General features: G+C 41.8%; 1 protein-coding gene and 1 long non-coding RNA gene across 10 annotated transcripts in view; one reads left to right on the forward strand and one right to left on the reverse strand.

The window, feature by feature from the left end:
* LOC103106851 (uncharacterized) overlaps positions 1 to 8,835 on the reverse strand; it is a 41,082-nt gene extending 32,247 nt beyond the window's left edge. Inside the window, exons 1-2 of one of the 2 annotated variants that reach the window (XR_008914174.1) lie at positions 8,739 to 8,835; positions 3,218 to 3,336 (exon numbers count right to left, since the gene is read on the reverse strand). This is a non-coding gene — a long non-coding RNA (uncharacterized LOC103106851). The remainder of the gene's footprint in view (positions 1 to 3,217; positions 3,337 to 8,738) is intronic. The other variant, XR_008914173.1, reaches the window with a different exon arrangement.
* The window catches only part of CFAP65 (cilia and flagella associated protein 65), a 44,905-nt gene continuing 30,870 nt past the window's right edge, over positions 5,555 to 19,589 (forward strand). For 5 of the 8 annotated variants that reach the window (XM_056808071.1, XM_056808072.1, XM_056808073.1 and 2 more), the window contains exons 1-13: positions 5,561 to 5,646; positions 6,503 to 6,559; positions 7,404 to 7,605; positions 9,121 to 9,316; positions 11,509 to 11,693; positions 12,231 to 12,333; positions 12,892 to 13,058; positions 13,315 to 13,514; positions 14,104 to 14,249; positions 14,683 to 14,905; positions 15,820 to 16,085; positions 17,303 to 17,503; positions 17,845 to 18,204. In XM_056808071.1, the coding sequence (XP_056664049.1) occupies positions 9,140 to 9,316; positions 11,509 to 11,693; positions 12,231 to 12,333; positions 12,892 to 13,058; positions 13,315 to 13,514; positions 14,104 to 14,249; positions 14,683 to 14,905; positions 15,820 to 16,085; positions 17,303 to 17,503; positions 17,845 to 18,204 (2,028 nt within the window). In that variant the 5' untranslated portion in view covers positions 5,561 to 5,646; positions 6,503 to 6,559; positions 7,404 to 7,605; positions 9,121 to 9,139. Of the gene's footprint in view, positions 5,647 to 6,502; positions 6,688 to 7,403; positions 7,606 to 9,120; positions 9,317 to 11,508; positions 11,694 to 12,230; positions 12,334 to 12,891; positions 13,059 to 13,314; positions 13,515 to 14,103; positions 14,250 to 14,682; positions 14,906 to 15,819; positions 16,086 to 17,302; positions 17,504 to 17,844; positions 18,205 to 19,589 lie in introns of all 8 variants that reach the window. The other 3 variants (XM_016425082.2, XM_056808070.1, XM_056808074.1) reach the window with 3 other exon arrangements.

Here is a 19,589-nt window from a genome sequence, read left to right on the forward strand (position 1 = left end):
ATCTTGTCAGTGAGATATTTTGTGTTTTCTTCTATTTGTCAGTCTTTTGACTTTACTTTATTAATTCTTGCTGTTTTGCAAGATCATTGGCTTCCAACTGCCTAATTCTGGTCTTTGGGGACTGGTTTTCTGATATAATCTTTTGATTTTCCTTTTCGGTTTGGTCTCTCCTGCTGTTCATGGCTTCCAGCTGTTTCTCCAATTGGGAGTTCCTGTCTAAACTGTTATTTTCTTTTTGAACTATTTCCCACTTTTCTTGCCAAAATCCTTCTATCTTTTTGATAAACTCTGATTTAAATTCTTCAAGAGCTTGTGGCCAATTTCATTTTTTTTGAAGGTTTAGGTGCATTTATTTGTATGTCCTCTTCTGCTATTTCCTCTGTAGTCTGGTTTTTTTCCTCCATAAAAATTATCTAAGGTCAATGCCTTCTTGTTTTTCTTGGTGTTGGGAAGTTGTTTTTCCTTGGCGTTATTTGCCATCACTATGATGGTTTTTCCTTCCCTTTCCAGTCAGAAGTCTGAGTGAGGAGGGCAGGCTCTTTGTATATGGAGTTAAGGAGTGTGGTTTTTTCCTGAGGGCACCTATCAAGTCTCTGCAGTTTCTACTGTTTACTGCCCTTCTCTGAACTATCTCTGGGTTGGGTGCCCAAGGTCGGCATTGTTCAGCCTGCTGGGGTTTCAGGTCTAGCTGCTCTCAGGGGTAGGTCTTTGGTGATCTTAGTCAGCTGCCAAGGACTTAGAGGTGCTCCTCACTTGCTCTAGTGGTGCCCCTCACTCACTCACTGATTCTAGTGCACTGGCTCTGACTCTGTAGGTGGGGTGGGGGAGGGTTGATCAGCTCACATTTTAGTGGAAGCTATTTCACCACCTTATAGTGTGGAAATGCCCAAATCCCACATACCTTAAATTTTGTGCCCTACTGTAGAGTCCCTTCTTTCATATTAATTTTGATTTTTGGCCTTTTGGGGGTAGTCTATATATGGGTAAGCAGTGAGGAGAGGAAAAGTCCTAGGTCTACACTGCCACTACGTTTACCTGGAAGTTCTTTGAAAGCCATACGATTCTTAATAGTTCTCAATTCTTCTTTTGGGAATTATGTTCATATTTTTTCATTATTTTTCTATTAGGGAATGACTAAATAAATTATAGTAAAAGAATGGAATGGAAAGGACTTGTAAGAAATTGTGAATATGATGAATGCAGAGAAGCTTCAAAAAGATATGTGAAACAAGAAGAAGCAGAATATTAGTCTGCACACACACACACACACCCAATGAAAACAACAATGTCAATGGAAACAACAAAATGGAAACTGAGTCCTGTGGAATTATAATGATCAAGTCCCCTTCCCCCCAAAAATGAGGAGTCAGTCCCCTTTTCCTTCTTTGTATTTGGGGGGAACCTAAAGACGTGAAGCATGGATTATGCCACACTCTTTTGATATTTGTTAGTTTGGCCAAGCTGCTTTTTTTCTCCTCTTTTTTATTTGTTGTTATAAGAGGAGAGAGGGAGGAAATACTGAGAAATAAATGATTTTTTAAAGACCGCAATAATTTAAGTATATGTTTAAAGAAGTACAAAGGAAATAAAAGAAAAAAACAATGGTTATTGAGCAGAATTGAGAAGAGGTGACAAGCCAATATAAATCCTGAGTTCGGCGATGTCCAACGGGCTATTGAATTTAGTTGTATTTAGAAGAGGAAGTAAGGGGCCTCAGACTATGAAGTCTGCTTGGAGCTGTCCAAGGTTTCATCCAAAATCATGTTAAGCAAGAGAGGGAAGAAGTTGAAATTGAATGGGGAAAGTGAGAAGGGAAAGATATTCTATAGGAGATAAGCTAAAGAATGGGTAGGAGAAAGAATCTGGGAGATTTAGAGAAGGAATAATGTTAATTTGGCTGAGGGCTTCTGACAATCTTGGGGATGCTGGATCAGATAAGAGATTATTGATGCAATAAACAGCCTTGGTTTGGTTTTGTATTCTCCCAAACACCCTTACCTTGCAGTTCCTCAAATTACTAATGACCTATTCCTTCATCTCACTTCAGCTACACACAAAGATGGCCATTTTCTGATTTGTCATCCCCCATAAATGTTCCATTTCTCTGTTTGTGGATTCTTAAATTCCTTTATTTAATCAAAATCTATTGTCATTCCACCTATCCTTCTTCCTTGCAACCCTAAGTTCTCTTCTTCATCTTCACCATGATCTCCAATCCCTCAACTCCTTAGTTAATTCTCAAGCCATTACTGTCTGCATTGGCTACACTTTCTTCCATTCCCCAACTTGGCCCCTTGAGGAACCAGTTCAAATATACAGTCTACTTTACTTGAATCTCTCCTACCCTTATTTGCATCACTGATCTTGACCCACCAAGATGATCCCCAACATCTTCTGATAACCTTTTCTCTTATTTTGTATGAAAAAACTGTACCCATTCACCAAGAATTCCCTCTTCTCCCTTCCTCCTTGTTTTACAGCACCCAGATGCCTTCTGCCACTATCTCAATCTTTACAACTGTCTCTCATAAGGAGGTAGCTTATCTCTTTGCCAAGGCAAAACCTCTACCTTCACTTCCTATCTTGACCAGATTACCTTCTCTATCATCAACACTCTCTCACTTATCTTCAATATCTTCTTATCTATTGGCTGCTTCTCTACTACCCACTACTAACATGCCCATGCCTCTCTTACTCTCCAAAATTTCATTTGATCCCTATATCCCCACAAAAAATAATCCCATGCCTTTCTTCTTTTTTGTAGCTAAACTCTTTGAGAAGGCAGTCTATAATAGGTGCCTACATTTCCTTTCCTTTCACAATTTTAACACTTCAGACTGGCTTCTGACTTCATCATTTCTTTCCTTCTTTCTTTTTAAACCCTTACCTTCCACCTTAAAATCGATATCTTGTACTGGTTCCAAGGCAGAAGAGTGGTAAGAGCTAGGCAAAGGGGGTTAAGTGACTTGCCCAGGGTCACATAGTTGGGAAGTGTCTGAGATCAGATTTGAACCCAGGACTTCTCTTCTCTGGGTCTGGCACTCAATCTTCTCAGCCACTTATCTGATCCCCTAATGATTTCCTAATTACCAAGTATAATGGCCCTTTCTCAATATTTATCCTTATTGACCTCTCTACAGTCTTTGTAATCACTCTCTTCCCCTCAATACTCTTTATAAGTTTTCTTGACACTACCCTCTCCTATTTCTTCTGCTACCTGTTTGATTCCTCAGTCTTCTTTCCTGGATCCCTGGATCTTCATGTAGCTCATTTCTGGTAATCATGGGTATCCTTTAGGTTTTTCTCCTGAGAACTCTTCACCTTTCTCACCAGCTCCTATGGATTCAATGATCACATTTATGCTATAATTCTCAAATCAACTTATCCAGCCCTAACTTCTTGGTTGTTTTCTAGTATCTATCAGACATGTTAAACTGAATGCCACATAGACATCTTAAAAGGAGCAATCCAAAACTGAACTCATTATCCTAAGAAGATTCCCTTCTTCCCAAATTCCCCATTATTGTTCAGGGTACCACCATTCTCTCAGTCACCTAGGCTAGCAACCTCTGTATTATCCTTGACACATTACCTTCTCTCACGCCTCCATCCTATCTGTTGTGTAGATCTGCTAATTTTACATTCATAACACCTTTTATACATGTTCCCTTCACTTCTCTGACCCTGCAACCACCCTGGTATATGCCTTCATCATTTATGATTAGACTCTTGAATGTAATTTGTTGGTTGGTCTTTCTGTTACAAGTCTGTTCTTATTCCAGTCCATCCTTCATCTAGCTGCCAGTGATGTTCCTAAAGTGTACAACTAACCATGTCACACATACATCCCCACCATTCAATAAACTTTAGTAGCTCCATATCGCTTCTAAGATAAAATATAAAATCCCATTTGTCATTCAAAGTTGTCCATAACCTGCTCTCCCTTTTCAGTCTTCTTACATCTTACATCCCCCAGATATTCTCTTTGATTGGCTTCCTTGATGTTCCTCCCACAAGTTATCCCATCTTTTGACTCCTTTTTCACTGATTGTCTCCCATGCCTGTGATTCTCTCCTTTCTCATCTCCTTCTGGCTTCCCTGATTTCCTTCAAGTCACAGATAAAATTTCACCTTTTACAGGAAACTTTTCCAGATCCTTCTTAGTTGTAGTGACTTTCCTCTACTGATTATCTCCAATTTATCCTGTGTATAGCTTGTCTGTATGTAATCTCATCTATTTGACTGTAAGCTTCTAGAGAAAGGCTGCCCTTTGCTTTTCATTGTCATCCCTAGTGCCTAGCACAATGTCTAGTGCATAGTAGCCACTTGATGTTAATTGACTAATTACTGTTATAAGTAAATTAAACAACTAGATGGTAGTGGTGAAAGAGACCTTAGGGATTATTTGTTTGAATCATTGCATTGAGTCTGTAACATAAAGGACAAATGCTCAATCAATCTTCAAATGAAGATGTTTAGTAATGGAGGACACACTACTTTTAGAGGCCACTGAATATCTAATTGTTAACAAGTTTTTCCCAAATTGACCACAATCTACCTTGCTAAAATTTCCACCCATTCTCCTAAACTCAGACTTTTAAGGTCAAGCAGAATGAGTATAATCTCTCTACTATTTAAAAACCTTTCGAATACTTGCATTCCCCCACCTCCATACCCCTAAACCTCTTTCTCTAGGGTAAATACCTAGGAAAGGTCTCTATGGCAGCAATTTTCATACTTTGTGATCAATGACTTTTAAAAACACTCTTAAAAATTACTGAGAACAGAGTTTTTATTTGTGTGGGTCATATCTATCTTAACTTTTCAGTGTTCTAGGCAACTCTAATAAGACTATGATAAAACTCTAAGACTATGATAGAGAAGTTGTGAGCATGCATTGGGGAAATGAATTTTTTCAGCTGGGAATTCCTCAGACCAATGAAATTACAGGTTCAGTCCCTTTCCTATATTTTGTATTTACTTACCTATATAAATATTAAAATATATTCATGTTAATATTTAATTATAAATAAAATAACATTTAAATATATTTATGTTTAAACATATATAAATATAACTTTATTCATATCATATCAATTACATATAATGATTGAACATTGAACATTGAAATATGAAAAATATCCCAAAAGAAAGTAAGCTCCTTGAGGACACAGTTTAATTTTTGTCTGTGTGTTCCCAACCATGCACCATGCCTGGCACAAAATAGACACAATGTTTATTAAGTGAGTAAATGAATTAAGATCAAATTAAGTTCTCTAAACCTCAATTTTCTCATCTGTGAAAGGAGGATGTGAAATGATCCCTAAGGATTTAATATTTGTAAAAAAAAATTGTAAATATTTGCAAAAAAGAAGCGCTGTATAAATAAATATTGTTCTTGTTATTATTATCATCCACTCCCTGTTATGAATCCTATGATTCTTTAATCCTTCTGGAACAGAGCAGACACAAAATTACACAATCGCTTTCAGGCTCTAAGGAGCCAGTACCTTCAGACCAGCCTTGACCCTGGCGAGCCGCCGTCGTTGCTAGTGGCGACCAGAAGACGCTATTAAAGAGCGTGCTCCGTATCTATAGTGATTCCTGCCGCTCCAGCTCTAAGGAATCCACGGACCAACAGGAGAGGTAGGTATGAGACTCGGGCGCCGGCCCGAGCTCGGCCAGTCTCCTCCAGATCAAAAGCCTGCTCCGTGCTGGTGGAGAAGGAAGGGGGAAGGAGGAAGACGGGGATATGAGGAGATGAGGAAGGGTTGGGGCGTCTTAAGACCAACCCAAGGACCCCTCGTCTCCCCAGAATTGTCCTCTAGTCTTTCTCTTTCCTTGTACGCCCTCCTCCTGACCTGTTTTCCCTAGGAATATAAGAGAACGACAGCGCGGGTGGAATAGGAGATAGAGAGGCAGACAGATGGACAAATAGATATGCCGATATAGAGAGAGAATGATGTGCAGATGTATCCATATAGAGCAATATAAACATAGATATAGATAATTATAGAGATACAACTAAATAAATACAAACAGAGATAGAGATATGTAGATATAGATATTTAGAACAGATAGAACTAGAAATACACAAACAGATATTTAGATATAGATTGAAAATATAAAGACCTGTATATATATGTGTGTGTGTGTGTGTGTGTGTATTCCTTTTCTGCAAGATAAAATAAACCAATTGACTAGCTGATTTAAAAGATTTCATCCATCATTGGAGTTTTTTACATGGGATTTGTGTAATTTAAAATATATATAAATATTGAGAAGTATTTCAATCTAGTTTCCTATGGTGATTTGTAATATTATGTGTTTCAGTTTCTGCATTTAAAAACATTATCTGAGAGGTGGTCCATAGGTGTCACCTGACTGCCAAAGGGATCTATGACACAAAAATGTTAAGAACCTTCTGCTTTAAATCTTATGGTACTAGTCATCTTGAATCTTTCTAGCATTCTAGTGATATGTTCTTGTTTCCATTTTACAGATGAGGCAATTTCAACTCAGAGATGATAAAGTGACTTGTCTAAGGTTACAGTGGCTAGTAAGTGGCAGAAGAACAAGAATCCAGATCGTTACACTCGTAGACCAGTGATCTTTCCATTGTGCCAGCTTAGATGATAAAGAGAGGAAGGGACTTGAGTCAAGATGTCTTGGTTTTGGCCAGATCAGGTAGACTTTGGGCAGAATGCAAGGTCCTGGACTGGAATGCCCAATATAATCAATCTTTGGTTCCATTCCCTTCACCCTTTCCCTGAAACCATTTTCTTCTCCTGTCTTGACCCCTTCTGGCATTTCTAGGAACCCTGACAAAGGGATATAACTCGACCTCAGGAACACCAGGAAGAGATGATCAGGTGTTAAAGACAGAAATCTCCACGGGTCAGGGAAATGAACATATTAAGATTGGACAGTACAAGGGGCAGCTGGGTGGCTCAATGTATTGAGGGCCAGGCCTAGAGGTGGGAGGTCGTAGGTTCAAATGTGGCCTCAGACACTTCCCAGTTGTGTGACCCTGGGCAAGTCACTTAACCCCCATTGCCTAGCCCTTACCACTCAATTCTAAGGGAAAAGGTAAGGGTTTAAAAAAAAAGATTGGATAGTACAAACTCTTTGAGTGGGTGGGGAGAAACAAGGTGGGAGTGGGTTTGAATCAAGGGTCAGGACTTGTGGGTTTGTATTTGTCTCATTCTTTCTGAATATTTCCCTTTCATCCAAAAATAGTACACATCAATTGGTTTACCATGCTGACAATCCCAAACACCCAATACAACCTCACTGAATATCCTCCCTCCCTCTTTCCTATCCCATTATTTGGAAAAGCATTTGTATTCTGTTCAGTAATTAGCCTAAAACATGCCCAGTCATCTTCTTTATTCCTATTCCAGGTCTCAGAAGACCTTTGGAGAAAATCAAAGATATAAGAACATCATATGGATGCTCAATGCTTAGGAAAGTAAAAGAAAGGATACACGCAGATTTGATCATTGGATACCCAGCCCTGCTGAATATATAGTTTAAGAAACGAAAATTCTTTATTTTGTAAAGAAGATGACTGAGAGTGGATAGGTATTTTTAAAATCTTAAAGGGTAAGTTGGACTTATTCCCTAAATATTAGAACATTAGAATCTGTCAAAGCTCCAAAAAGGGATCTGGGGGCAAACAAAAGGGAATATAGTATACAGTAGTTAATAAATTTATAAAACTTGTTACCCTAAATGGAGGGCAGGCAGAAAACATAAGTGGATCCAAAAGGATTTGGGTACATTAATGAGTGTGAGTTCCATAAAAGGTTATTAAAAGGAATTAGGAACTTTAAACTTTTGAGGTAGATATTAGAGAAATCGGCCAATCATTCCTTCATATCACTATCAGAGACAGAATTCTGGGCTGGAATAATTAGAGATATGACTGTCTTTGGTAATTTATTAATGCACATTAAAAAGATTCTCCCGAATTCTCTTGTTTCCTGATCCAAGAAAATGAGAATAGAGGACATAGATTCTTAGAAAATTTGAAGTTCGATGATCCCAATGTTTCCCAAACTGTATCCTACATAGTCTTGGTATTTTTTATGGCTAGGGGTTCTGTGAGAAAACTTCAATGCAAATAACATTTTCTTCCCTAAATATTAAACATTAAATTATGTTTATATCAACATAATTGCTTTGTTTAGGAACTTTTCTGAATGAAAATCGCATCCCTTACTTCACTCTAAAAATTTTTCAGACCCTTGCCTTTATCCTAGTAGATTTTTGCATCCCTAGCACTGATGTGCTCTCTCAGTATGTTTTAAAACCTAAAGTCTTCTATGACCGAATGAGTTTGGGGAAGACTACTTTGGAAGTTTATTAATAAAAGAAACATTAACCATTGGTTACACAACTTTTGTCTTAGGTCTGGCAAAAGGTACAAAAAAGAAAATATGATGAAGGGAGAGAATTTGGAACTCAAAATATTAGAAAATCCAAATAAAGTATTGTTTTTAAAAAGTTGCTTTTACATGTAATTGGGGAAAATAAAATATTAGTGAAAAAAAGGAAAAGAAAATATGGACCCAGTGTCAAGTCCCCCATACTGCATGATATGGGGCAATACAAGACAAGAAACAGCTAGAAAACATTAAGTAAGATAAAACCTAAGTGAAGGACAAAGAACTCTGAGAAGTAGCCAGTGTAGGACACAGCTGAAGACAGTTTTTTCCCCAAATCCCTTCACTCACCCCTGAATCTTGCTGCTGTTTAACTCTCTCATCTTTTGTTTGTTTTATTCCATAGAAACAAAGTAGTTGCAGTCCTCTCTATTAGCTGACTGAGACTTAATATTCTCAAAATGTATTTAACCGTAAAATTCTATGGTTCTAAGATTCTTTGCCACAGTGATGCCATAGTGATGTCTTCTATCTTCTATTTTCTTATTAGTCAGATTGTTTTAGTTCCTTTTCTGTTTCTTCATCATTCCCTGTTTCATTTGATTATCCTTTTGTCTCTCCATTGGTTCCCCTCTAAATTCTCCATGCCCTTTCCCTTCCATCAAACCCAGTACTCTAATGACAGATTTCCAAAGAATTCAAAAACTAACTTGATTTCCCCACCTTCCACAAGAGATTTTTTCAGGTGCCCAATGCTCGCCCGGGTGAAGAGTTTGCCATTGAGCCCTGAGTCTTTGCAGAAACCCACTGAAAGCCTTGATGGTACTGTTGTCTCCAGCTCTACCTTCAGTGATACCCCCAGGGCCAGTGGTACCTGCAGCCCTTCCACTACTACTTGTGCCTGGACCCACACTAGCTTCTCTGCCCAGGTGAGGGAGGCTCACATCAGCATACTGAGCGAAGGAGCCAGAATCTTTGTGTATTCAATTACTGCTCACCTCTTCTGGGGGCTAGAGCTGGGGTATGTCCACTGCCATGGACAGCAGGTCCTATGCAGTGGGAGTATGGCTCAGGGTGCACATGTGGGTCATCATCTCTCCCACTGGATGGCACTGTTAGAACTGCAGTGAGGAAGATTCTCTCCTGGGGTAAAAATAAGTGCACAGTAGAGATGGAGGCAAGTTGCAGAGACAGTAGACCAACCGTGGGTGACGTTGTACAGGGAGAAGGGGGAAGTCGAGAGAGAGAGAGAGAGAGAGAGAGAGAGAGAGAGAGAGAGAGAGAGAGAGAGAGAGAGAGAGAGAGAGAGAGAGAGAGAGAGAGAGAGAGAGAGAAAGAGAGAGAGAGAGAGAGAGAGAGAGAGAAAGAGAGAGAGAGAGAGATGCTACCTGTCATCAGGTCAATTTTCTCCATATCAGCACCCTGAACCAAACTCCCATTTATTGCAGTGCTACTTATAGTCTGGTCATTGTGTCTGAGACCTTTGATGAGATATACCCTTCCTCACAATTGACTCCATTTTACATATTGGCAAGTTGGGTCTAAAATATTATAGTGATCATTAATGTTCCAAACTGTAAATAGGGATTTTATAGGTTCATTATAGTCCTCTCTCAATGTGCTATTATATGATAGCCACTGTACCTGTGATTTTATTGGTATAGAGAACCCCAGTATGATGAAATACCATTTACCAGTGTAGGTATCTTCTCTGCAGTTTATAATCTTAAAGAGCCAGAAAGTGACTTGTGTAGATGGGATTTGAACCTAGGTCTTCCAAGCTCCAGAACCCAACTCTCTATCCACTATATCAGGCTGTCACTACTAACGTTATACAATATTGCGGCAGCTATGTGGCTCAGTGGAGCCAGGCCTAGAGATGGGAAATTCTGGGTTCAAATCTGACCTCAGACACTTCCTAGTTGTGTGACCCTGGGCAAGTCACTTAACCCTAATTATATAGCCCTTACTACTCTTCTGCCTTGAATCAATATATAATATTGATTCTGAGAGGGAAGACAAGGGTTTTTTTAATGTTATATAGTGTTGTCATCCTCATAAGAAGAGTATAGCTAAAGATAAGAGTAGAAACAACATTATAGGAGGAAGGTCTGGGCTAGGTTTTCCTCTCTTCTAGGATGTTTACTCTACTTTGGAGAGCTTCTCTTGGAGTCTCTGTGGAGTTCTCCATAGACTCATAGAGGATATTGAGAAATTTGATACGCTGCTTGTTACAGATAGAGAAACTGAGGCAAGCCTGTATCATATAGCAAAGCCTGGGGTGATGCTAAGAGTGGAACACAGACATCTTGGTTTTCTCAGCTTACTCTCTCCCTTTCAGGAAGATAGGCCCTAAAAGTCATCCAAAAGAAAGAATTGGAGTGGAGATCTGATACTGTGTTACTTTACTGAGCAAATAGGAAAGAGAGGGGTTAAGGCAGTGATGGCAAACCTTTTAGAGATGGAGTGCCATGCCCACCCCCCAGAAACTACATGCCTTGTTCCTCCCCATCACTGAGTGCCTGGTGGGCCCTGCCCCCCTTACCCCAAAAAGCTAGAGGAAGATAGAGGAAGTGCTCCCTGCTGGGCAGAGAGATGGGTGGAGTGAGGAATGTCCTCAGCAAGCATAGAGAAGGGGAAGGGAGCACCTCCACCCTAGTCCTTCTGCCTTTCTAGTAATGAACTGAGGGTGGGGGCAGCATGTACCCACAGAGAGCACTCTGGGTGCTGACTGTGGCATCCCTGTCATAGATTTGCCATCACTGGATAAAGGGAAGCCCAGAGACCTAAGTGGAACTGGAGGGATACCTAGGGTAAACTACTGCAGAAAGAATTTCTGGGGAAGAGATTAAGAGAAAGGGAGAGAAAAGCGAAATGTATGAAGGGCATAGCATGAGTCAAATAATTTTATCTGCAAATGGGCAGACCTCAGGGGAAGAGACTCAGTTTGTTTTCAGGCAGTAATAGCTTGGAGAAGGACCCTGTGTTAAAGTAAAAAGGTGATAGGCTAGAGAGGAACTCAGCGGGGAGAGTGAAGATGCTGAATTGTCATTGATTCCAGTTGGAGGGAGGGGGAATGGATCTCTTTGACTTTTCCTTCTTGTTTCTACCACCGAGACAGCCAGAACAAAGTGTGGGAAACCTAGCATGTGCACAAAAGAAGCAGTACAAAGTAAAGAAGAAGACCTTTTGGGGTATCCAGGTGGTTGAAGCACTGGTTTGGAAGAATTGGGAGCTGGGCAAGGAGGCCATCAGGCATCTGACTTTGAAAAATATAAGTATGAAAATCCAGAAGCTGAAATACAGGTATACAATGGAAGTGACCATCCCAAGTCTTTGCCCTAAGAACTTGTCCTCCCAGGTCCCGCCACCTTACTGAGGCCTCTGTGTCACATACATTACATGGAGATCATTCTTAGGCCTTTGCCCCTGACAAAGTCATTCCTTCTTTTACTTTCTACTAAGAGAACCTTTCCTGAGATTAAGGACTCTTGGATGCTGTGCCCAAAGGCATCCTGATTATCCTTATAATTTGAGCATCTCCCTCTCCAGTATTCCATTTTCAGTCACAGTTCTGTGCTCCAAGATGCGAGCACTGAGGCAAAGCTGAGAAGTTACATGAAGTCTATGGATGGCTACCTGAGTTCACAAGGAGACCTTGTAGCCTAGAACGGGTATCAGGCCCCTATCTGGGCACTACATTTAGATGTCCCCTTTATCTTCCCCTGACCCTCCTCAGATCCCCAGGCCCTTCTAGTTCTCTAGATTCTCAACCCTTCAAAAACATTGCTGGTTCCTTGAGTTTTGCTTCTGAAGTTGGTCCTCTCTGACTCCATCTCACAGGCTTCCCACCACTAAGTTCTTCTTCACAGTGTACCCACAGTCCATCTTCTTGAGCCCTGGGATGTCCTTTACTCTTCCTGTATTCTTCCGGCCTTTGGAAGAGGTATGGGTCAGCCCATAGGGACACATGGGAAGTGGGAGGGACTCCACCTCAGCAGAACTGTGATTGACTTGCCAGAAAGACAACTCCATTAATTCCTCTTAAGGCAGAACCCTTTACATGAGAAGTACTGAAAATCAGGTTCTCAGCCTTGAGTCTGCTGAAGCTGGGGGAAGGGAGGGGGTAAGGTTTTCTTCAAGGTACATGGAACAAAGCTAATTGGGGATTGGACAGTAATCTCCAGTAGCATTCAGACTATCAGAATCACTAGATCCTACAGAGACTCAAAATTCCTCCAGAGAGATTTCTTTACTCACAGAAGGGTTCACATATTATTCTAAGCCAGGGATCATTCTAGTTCTAGTTTCCAGGTACTAGTAACCATACCTTCTTCTCCCCAGATCTGCTAGGAACTGTTTGTTCTTGGGCTATCCAGCTCTAGTTCTTGAGAGCTTCTGCTCTGAGTCTATGGAGTGGGAACCATGATTATGCTCTCCTTCCCCTTCCCCTTCTCTGTATCTCCTCACAGTTCCATCTACTTCATGTCCTTTCTTACCACAGAAGGAGTATGTAGATCATCTAAGTTTTGTGATGGCAGAAGGCGAGTTTTCAATAGAGCTCAGGGCCTGCCTACCTTCTCATCAGCTGACCTGCCTCTCAACACTACAGATGCCTCTGTGTGCTGTGTCTGATACCACAGAAACCTGGTTCAGTCTCTACAATGTGGGGTGAGTTCATTGTTACCATATCTGCCTATCCATTCCTAGGCTTCCAGTACTTACTGCTCTGAGCTCCATCAGCTTGGGGACAGGCTTAAGTAGAATCATGGCAAGGACCATTTGGTGGAGGAAACTTTTTGAGATTCCAGGAAATCCCAGGAAATTTCCAGGACTTTCACTGCTCCACAAAGCAAGCTCAGGGAGGGACAACAGGAACCATGGGGAAGCAAGAAGGAATTCTCATAGCTCTGATATTTTCCTCCAGGGACCTGCCTACATTCTTCACTTGGGAAGTCCCCAACCCATTCCATACCCTACCCAGCACCGGGTTGTTAGAGCCAGGATCAGTTTGTCAGATCAAGCTTGTGTTCCAGCCTCATGTTGCCCTCATCTATGATGTCCAGGGCATCTGTTGGTATGGAGAAGCTGGGGATCAGAAAACTACCATCCAAATCCAGGCCGTTGGTAAGACTTCCCTTTTTTGTTCCTCTCATTGCCTAGGCTGTTAGGGAGAGAGCTCATCATAGACAGAGAACCTTAGAGCTAGAAGGGACATTTGGCCCAATACTTTCATTTGACAAATGAAGATCCCAAGGCTTAAATATGGAGTGATTTCCCCAAGGTCATTCAGCCAGTAAATGGCAGAACCAGATCTTGACCCTGAGCTTCCTTCTTTTCTAGTGTGTTGCTGTTAATGGAGACAACTTCCATGGGACCAAGCCTGAACTCAATGCTTTGAATCCCGTTCCCAACATCTTCCCTTCCCACTCCCATCCACCCTCAGCTTCCATCCCCATCCATAAAACACCAAATCTTCTCATATTTCTTCTCTCCCACTCTTGGCTTTCTCTAAATCTACCTCTTCAAGACTATTGCCTTATAGTCCTTCATACTCACATTAAAGACAGATTTATAGCCTTGAAATATTTGCCCTTCAGGTTTCACATGCAGGAAGCAGGTTGGTTATTTAGGCTCTCTCTTTGTCAGGGCTCAGGTTGCTAACTTGGGTGTACTTCCAGAGTTCTAACACAGTTTCTCTTTCCTTTATTCCCAGCTAAATGTCCCCAAATAATGGTATATGTAAACAGAAAGGAGGATGAAGAGATTGACCCAGTATCCCTCCAGAAAGTGGTTGATTTTGGTCCTGCCCCAGTGGGCTACTCCATGAAGAAGTGTATCCAGCTGTTTAATCCATCTCTGGTATAGTCCAGGGATTGGGGAAGAAGGATCTCTATTAACCAACTCTTCATGTCCCTGGGGTCTTTCTGATCCAATAGGGGCCAGACTCTTCATGAAAACCTTTGTTCTGCTCTGAATGCTTCTTCCAAATTATAAGATGATTTGTATTGTATTCTCTGAAACCCTTAAAAAGATCTATAGGTGCCAGTTATTATTATAATTACTATTATGCCCTCCCCTCCTTTCCCCCATCTACCCAAATCCCAGAGTGTCTTGTTTATTAGCTCCAAGCCCACTCGTCCCTGAAATGAACCACAGATTGGCTCTTTCATCTCATGGAATTTTGGAGTGAATGGCTGGATGGAATGGAACAACCACTGGAGCTCCTGAATGCAAGTCCCTTCATCCCTAGTCTGGTTCTGATCTATTCTTTTTCTTACCCTGGCTTCTATAGGTGAATGCTCCATTCCGAATTGAGACTCACCGGATCTTGTATGCGGATGACCGAGTGTTCTCCTCCCCAACCACAAAAGGAGTTGTGAAAGCTGGGGATGAGTTGTGGCTGCCTCTCTTATTTCGTCCCCAAACTGTAGGCTTAAAGAGCATTGACTACTTTACAATTTTTCCACCTGGGAACACCTCTGAAGTCACCCTCAAAATAACTGGTTCATGCACAGGTACTAACTAACTATGCCTTCATTCCCTGCTTCCCACTTCCCCTAAAGGGGCTTGGAAGGGATCCTTTGGTTGGGAGAATAGGATTCTGGTTCATCTTTCAGTTCCACTCACGATGTGCCTCATGTCCATAATTTCCAAGTGGTTGTCTTATGCCCCCTGGTGGCCTACTGTAAGAATTATAGCTCCAATTTTCAGTTGCAGCTGAAGTTGGTGTGGGTGCAGAGAATGACCCTGGAAGGCATGCACGCACACTAGGCTAATGTTGTGATACTAGAGAATGTGAGACTAAGGAGGCCTTCAGCACTTCCTGAAAACTATCTGGCTCTCCTTTAGCTTCAAGTGAGACCATTCACTACCCTCTGAACAGCCTGACACTGGGCTTTCCTATTTTTATTTTTATTTTAAAGGCAGTGGGGGTTAAGTGACTTGCCCAGAGTCACACAACTGGAAAGTGTCTGAGGCCAGATTTGAACCTAGAACCTCCCATCTCTAGGCCTGGCTCTCAATACACTAAGCTACCCAACTGCCCCTGGCTTTCCTATTTTTAGAACAGAAAATAGGGAAGAAGACTTCATATCCTCTTTTGGTTCTCTGCTGTTTTCTTACATCCTTGACTTTCAGTAGGCTCTTCCTGATATCAAGCCTTCATCTCTCCATCTGTTGTCATTAGGACCCATTTCCTTTCTTCTATATCATTATGATTTCTTGGTCCAGAAATTAATCTCATAAAAAAGGAGAATCCCTTGGGCTGGTTTCCTACTAAAGCCTTCTTTTATTTCCCTCCACTCTCTCCAAGTCTATAGCTTGAGACCCTATCTACTGAGAAAATTAAAATCAAGATTAGTAGTAGTGAGCTTCCCCACACTGGCAGACCCTGAATGCAGTGATCTTCCTCATTTTTCTAACTATACAGGCCCTGCTTTGTCCCTGAGTAGTTACTGTGTTGATTTCAACTGGATCAACTTGGGCGAGTGTGCCATGAAATCCCTAATGATCCGAAATGACTCTGATTGCCCTGGTTTCTTCATGTTTGAGATTGATAACCAAGCGAGTGTCTTCTCTGTGGAACCTCAAAGTGGGGTCTTGGCCAGTAAGGAGCACAAAATGCTGACCATCACCTTCCAGCCCACACACACCATCATATGCTACAGAAGGGTGGCATGTCTGATCCATCACCAGGTAGGATGATGGGAATAAGTTGGACCTGAAGGCTAGGGAAGGAGGGGAATTGAGTAGCAAAAGCAACAGAGAACAGGGAGATTTGGGGACAGATGAGAGAGCAGGTGGAGAGAACAGAGCTCCCGAAGGAAGTAGGATTCCTTTTTCCAGCTTTGCCCTTGATTTTCTGAGAGCAACAGGATAACCTGTTGCCCTCTTCCACAGGCTTATGGACTTAATGCCTCCATCAAGGATGAGCAAGAGGCAATATGAACCTATTGGGTACCATTAACACCAACTCTTTCCCTGAATTTCTCTGCTATCTTTAATGTTTGGGTGCTTATGGAACCATCGTTGCCTCTACCCACTGCTCCTTCCCCAGCAGGATGGACCCAATCAACCTCAATTATAATTCTACACCTTTCCTCACTATCCATATGACTTTGGGGAATTTGCTTCCCCTTCCTAGGCCTCAGATTTCTCATCTGCAAAATGAGGACACTGATGATCCAATGACCTCTGAGCTCTATTCCAATTGTAAATAGATGATTCTGTGATCTTATGACATGAAAGGTGGAGGGCTCTTAATTTTAAGTCCCTACTCCCAGCATTGGTCCTTAGAATTAGGGACATTTGCCCTAGGCCTTGGGATTTAGGGCAGCTTGCTCTGCTTGAGGGAGTAGGTCTCTGAGACATGACTTGGGAAGAAGGAGGTACTTTGTTAAAAAGGACCAGAGTCTCATAAATTCAAGTCAATAGATGCATCTGTCCCTTTATCTTTCCACATATCCTCTTATCATGGATGTTCAATAACTAGATTTTACCTTCATAAAATTATGGGAGTTGGAAGGGGGATGGTCAAGTCCCACAGTTGATTCCCACAGTTCCTTATGGTTCTCATGTCTTCTAAGAGACATTGGGTATTCCTGGAACATCCTTTAATGTTCCAAAAAATGTAGGTAGAGACAGCCTGAAAGAATTTTAGCTTCTCCCTAAAGGAGCCTAGGGCACCTGACTTAAAAGCTGGGAAACAATTCTAGCATCTGTTCTTCTACTATTCCTTTATTCCCACTCTCAGCCCCATCTCTGATCCCTACCTTTAGTCACTATTTCCTCTTCCCCATGGCCTTCGAGTTATTCTCTTCTTTATCCCTAACCTTCTCCTAAGCCTCCTTTCAAACTTCATACCCATTGTGACTCCCTCCTACTCTTCATTGCCACACCTGGGGGTATTGCAGGAACCACTGTTCTTGGACATCATTGGAACCTGCCACTCTGACACTAACAAGCCAGCCATCTTGAGACCCCGGCATCTTAAGTGGTATCGTACCCACATGGCACGAGGGATGATACTGTTTGCACCAGATATATTGGGCACCATGCTAAGGGAAAAGAAGTTCAGTCGGGATGAAGATGGAGCACTCATGCTGCGCCAGGAGGTACTGACTCAAGGCTCCATATCTTATTGCCAACACAGACCTCCACTGGTACCCCACAGTCCAGCTAGGTAGTCAGTCTTCTGTTCCAGATTATGTCTCTAACTTGTTTTATGTCTCTGGGTCTCTGTACTATCATTAGAAATCAAAGGCATCATTCCCAGGCCAGTTTCTAAGAATCTCTTACAGGTCATGAGGAGTTGGAGTTAAAACCAGCCAAAAGCAGGGTGGGGAATCCCAAATCAGGGCTAATAATCATACTGGTAGGAAACAGCTCATTGAGTCTAGGCCCTTCCCTACCAGCTTTAAGGATGGCCTGAGTCTTCCTCTCTTTCTTTATATAGGCCTCTGGAAATTTACCACCTGCAAAATATCCATCGATTCCACCCCTGACGGAATATTTCCTTGATGGAACCAGTGACACTGTTATCTTCCCTCCAACAGTCACCATAGAGCCCCTTATAGTGAACTTTGGCAAGTGCTCTAGTGATGTGGCACCGGATCCTGTACCACTCTGCTTGACCAATCACACCAGAGGCACAATTACCGTCACCTGGACTCATAAAGCCACTGGTCCCTTCCGGGTGGAGCCTGACACCATTGACATCCCCCCACTCAAGAATACAGCCGCTCGCCTATGTTTCCAGCCTCAATTCCCCAACAAAATCTATGTCACCGAACTGGAGGCCTTTGCCTTCTACAGGGTGAGATGTGTTCTCACAATGCATCATGTGTATATGTATGTGTATACATCTGCCATATTTGAGTGTGTGTGTGTGTGTGTGTGTGTGTGTGTGTGTGTGTGCTCAAGAGAGACAGAGACAGACACTGGGTTCCTTCTTTGTATGCCAGGATGGGTGTGGAGAGTCAGAGGGCCAGCTATCATGACCCACTTCTCTCTCTTTTCTTCTTAAACCCTTACTTTCTGTCTTGGAATCACTGGAACTTGGAAACCCTGGAATGGCCATCTTAAGACCCTGGCACCTTAAGTGGTATTGTACTGACGTGGTGCTATTTGTACCATATATGTATTGGTTCCAAGGCAGAAGAGTTGTAAGGATGAGGCAATGGGAGTTAAGTGACTTTCCTTGGGTGACACAGACAGGAAATATCATTTGAACCCAGGACTTTCCCCATCTCTAGGTCTGACTCTCAGTCCACTGAGTCACTTAGCTGTCCCCATGATCCATCTGTCTTTAGAGATCATGGAGTTCTTTCTCTTTGTGCCTCTTAAAGTTTCTGTGTTCCCTATTGCCGGCGACCTCCACTGGTGATGCTTTCTTGGTGTTTCTGTGTGTTTTGATTTGGATGGGCCCATGTTGTAAGGACTCACTCATCCCTTGACAAGTTGTATCACAATCATGATGGTCTAAGAGAGAGCAGATGACAGGAACTCAGAGGGGTGACTGTTTCCTTAGAAGATCACCTTAGAGTCTGATCCTCAGTTTTGCAGGCTTAGAAACTTGCTTTTATCCACTCATCTCATGTGGTGATGAAGTTCTAGGTAAATGAGTCATGATATCCAAATTCATAAGAAATGAATTTAACAGTTCAAGAATTTATCCCTAGACCTAGGAAGAAAAAACTTGTAGAAATGAAGTTTATTCTCCTTCGAACAAGACCATCTGTTTCATTTATTCAACAAATATTTGGAGTCAGTTACTTTCAAATGGATGTGATCACACTGATTTGAATGTTTTTTCTTTAGTGATATAGATCAAAAGGCCATTCTTGTCTGATCACCCAGAGAATTTGGGTTCAGCCCTGTCTCGAGCCAGTCAGGTGGTTCAAGTTTGGGATTGGAATTAAATGGACCCCTGTGGACCATCATGAACCAAAAAAGGAGTTTACTTAACATTAACAGTAGCATAGAAGGGCTATTCAGCAAGGATACAACATTGATTCAATTGGATACAGTTCCCCCTGTTTTTGCCCTTGTCATGCTGGTACACCCCCAACAGCAACATAGTAATCTATTCCTCATACCTAAAGGGCTTTTTTACTTAAGTGACCAGGAATCTATGTCAACAGTTTGAGCCTTTGTCCCTCAGGCAAATTAAGTCTCAAGCGTGGTTTTATAACCTTTTAG

Source organism: Monodelphis domestica, chromosome 8 (assembly GCF_027887165.1).
Source record: "Monodelphis domestica isolate mMonDom1 chromosome 8, mMonDom1.pri, whole genome shotgun sequence".
NCBI lineage: Eukaryota > Metazoa > Chordata > Mammalia > Didelphimorphia > Didelphidae > Monodelphis > Monodelphis domestica.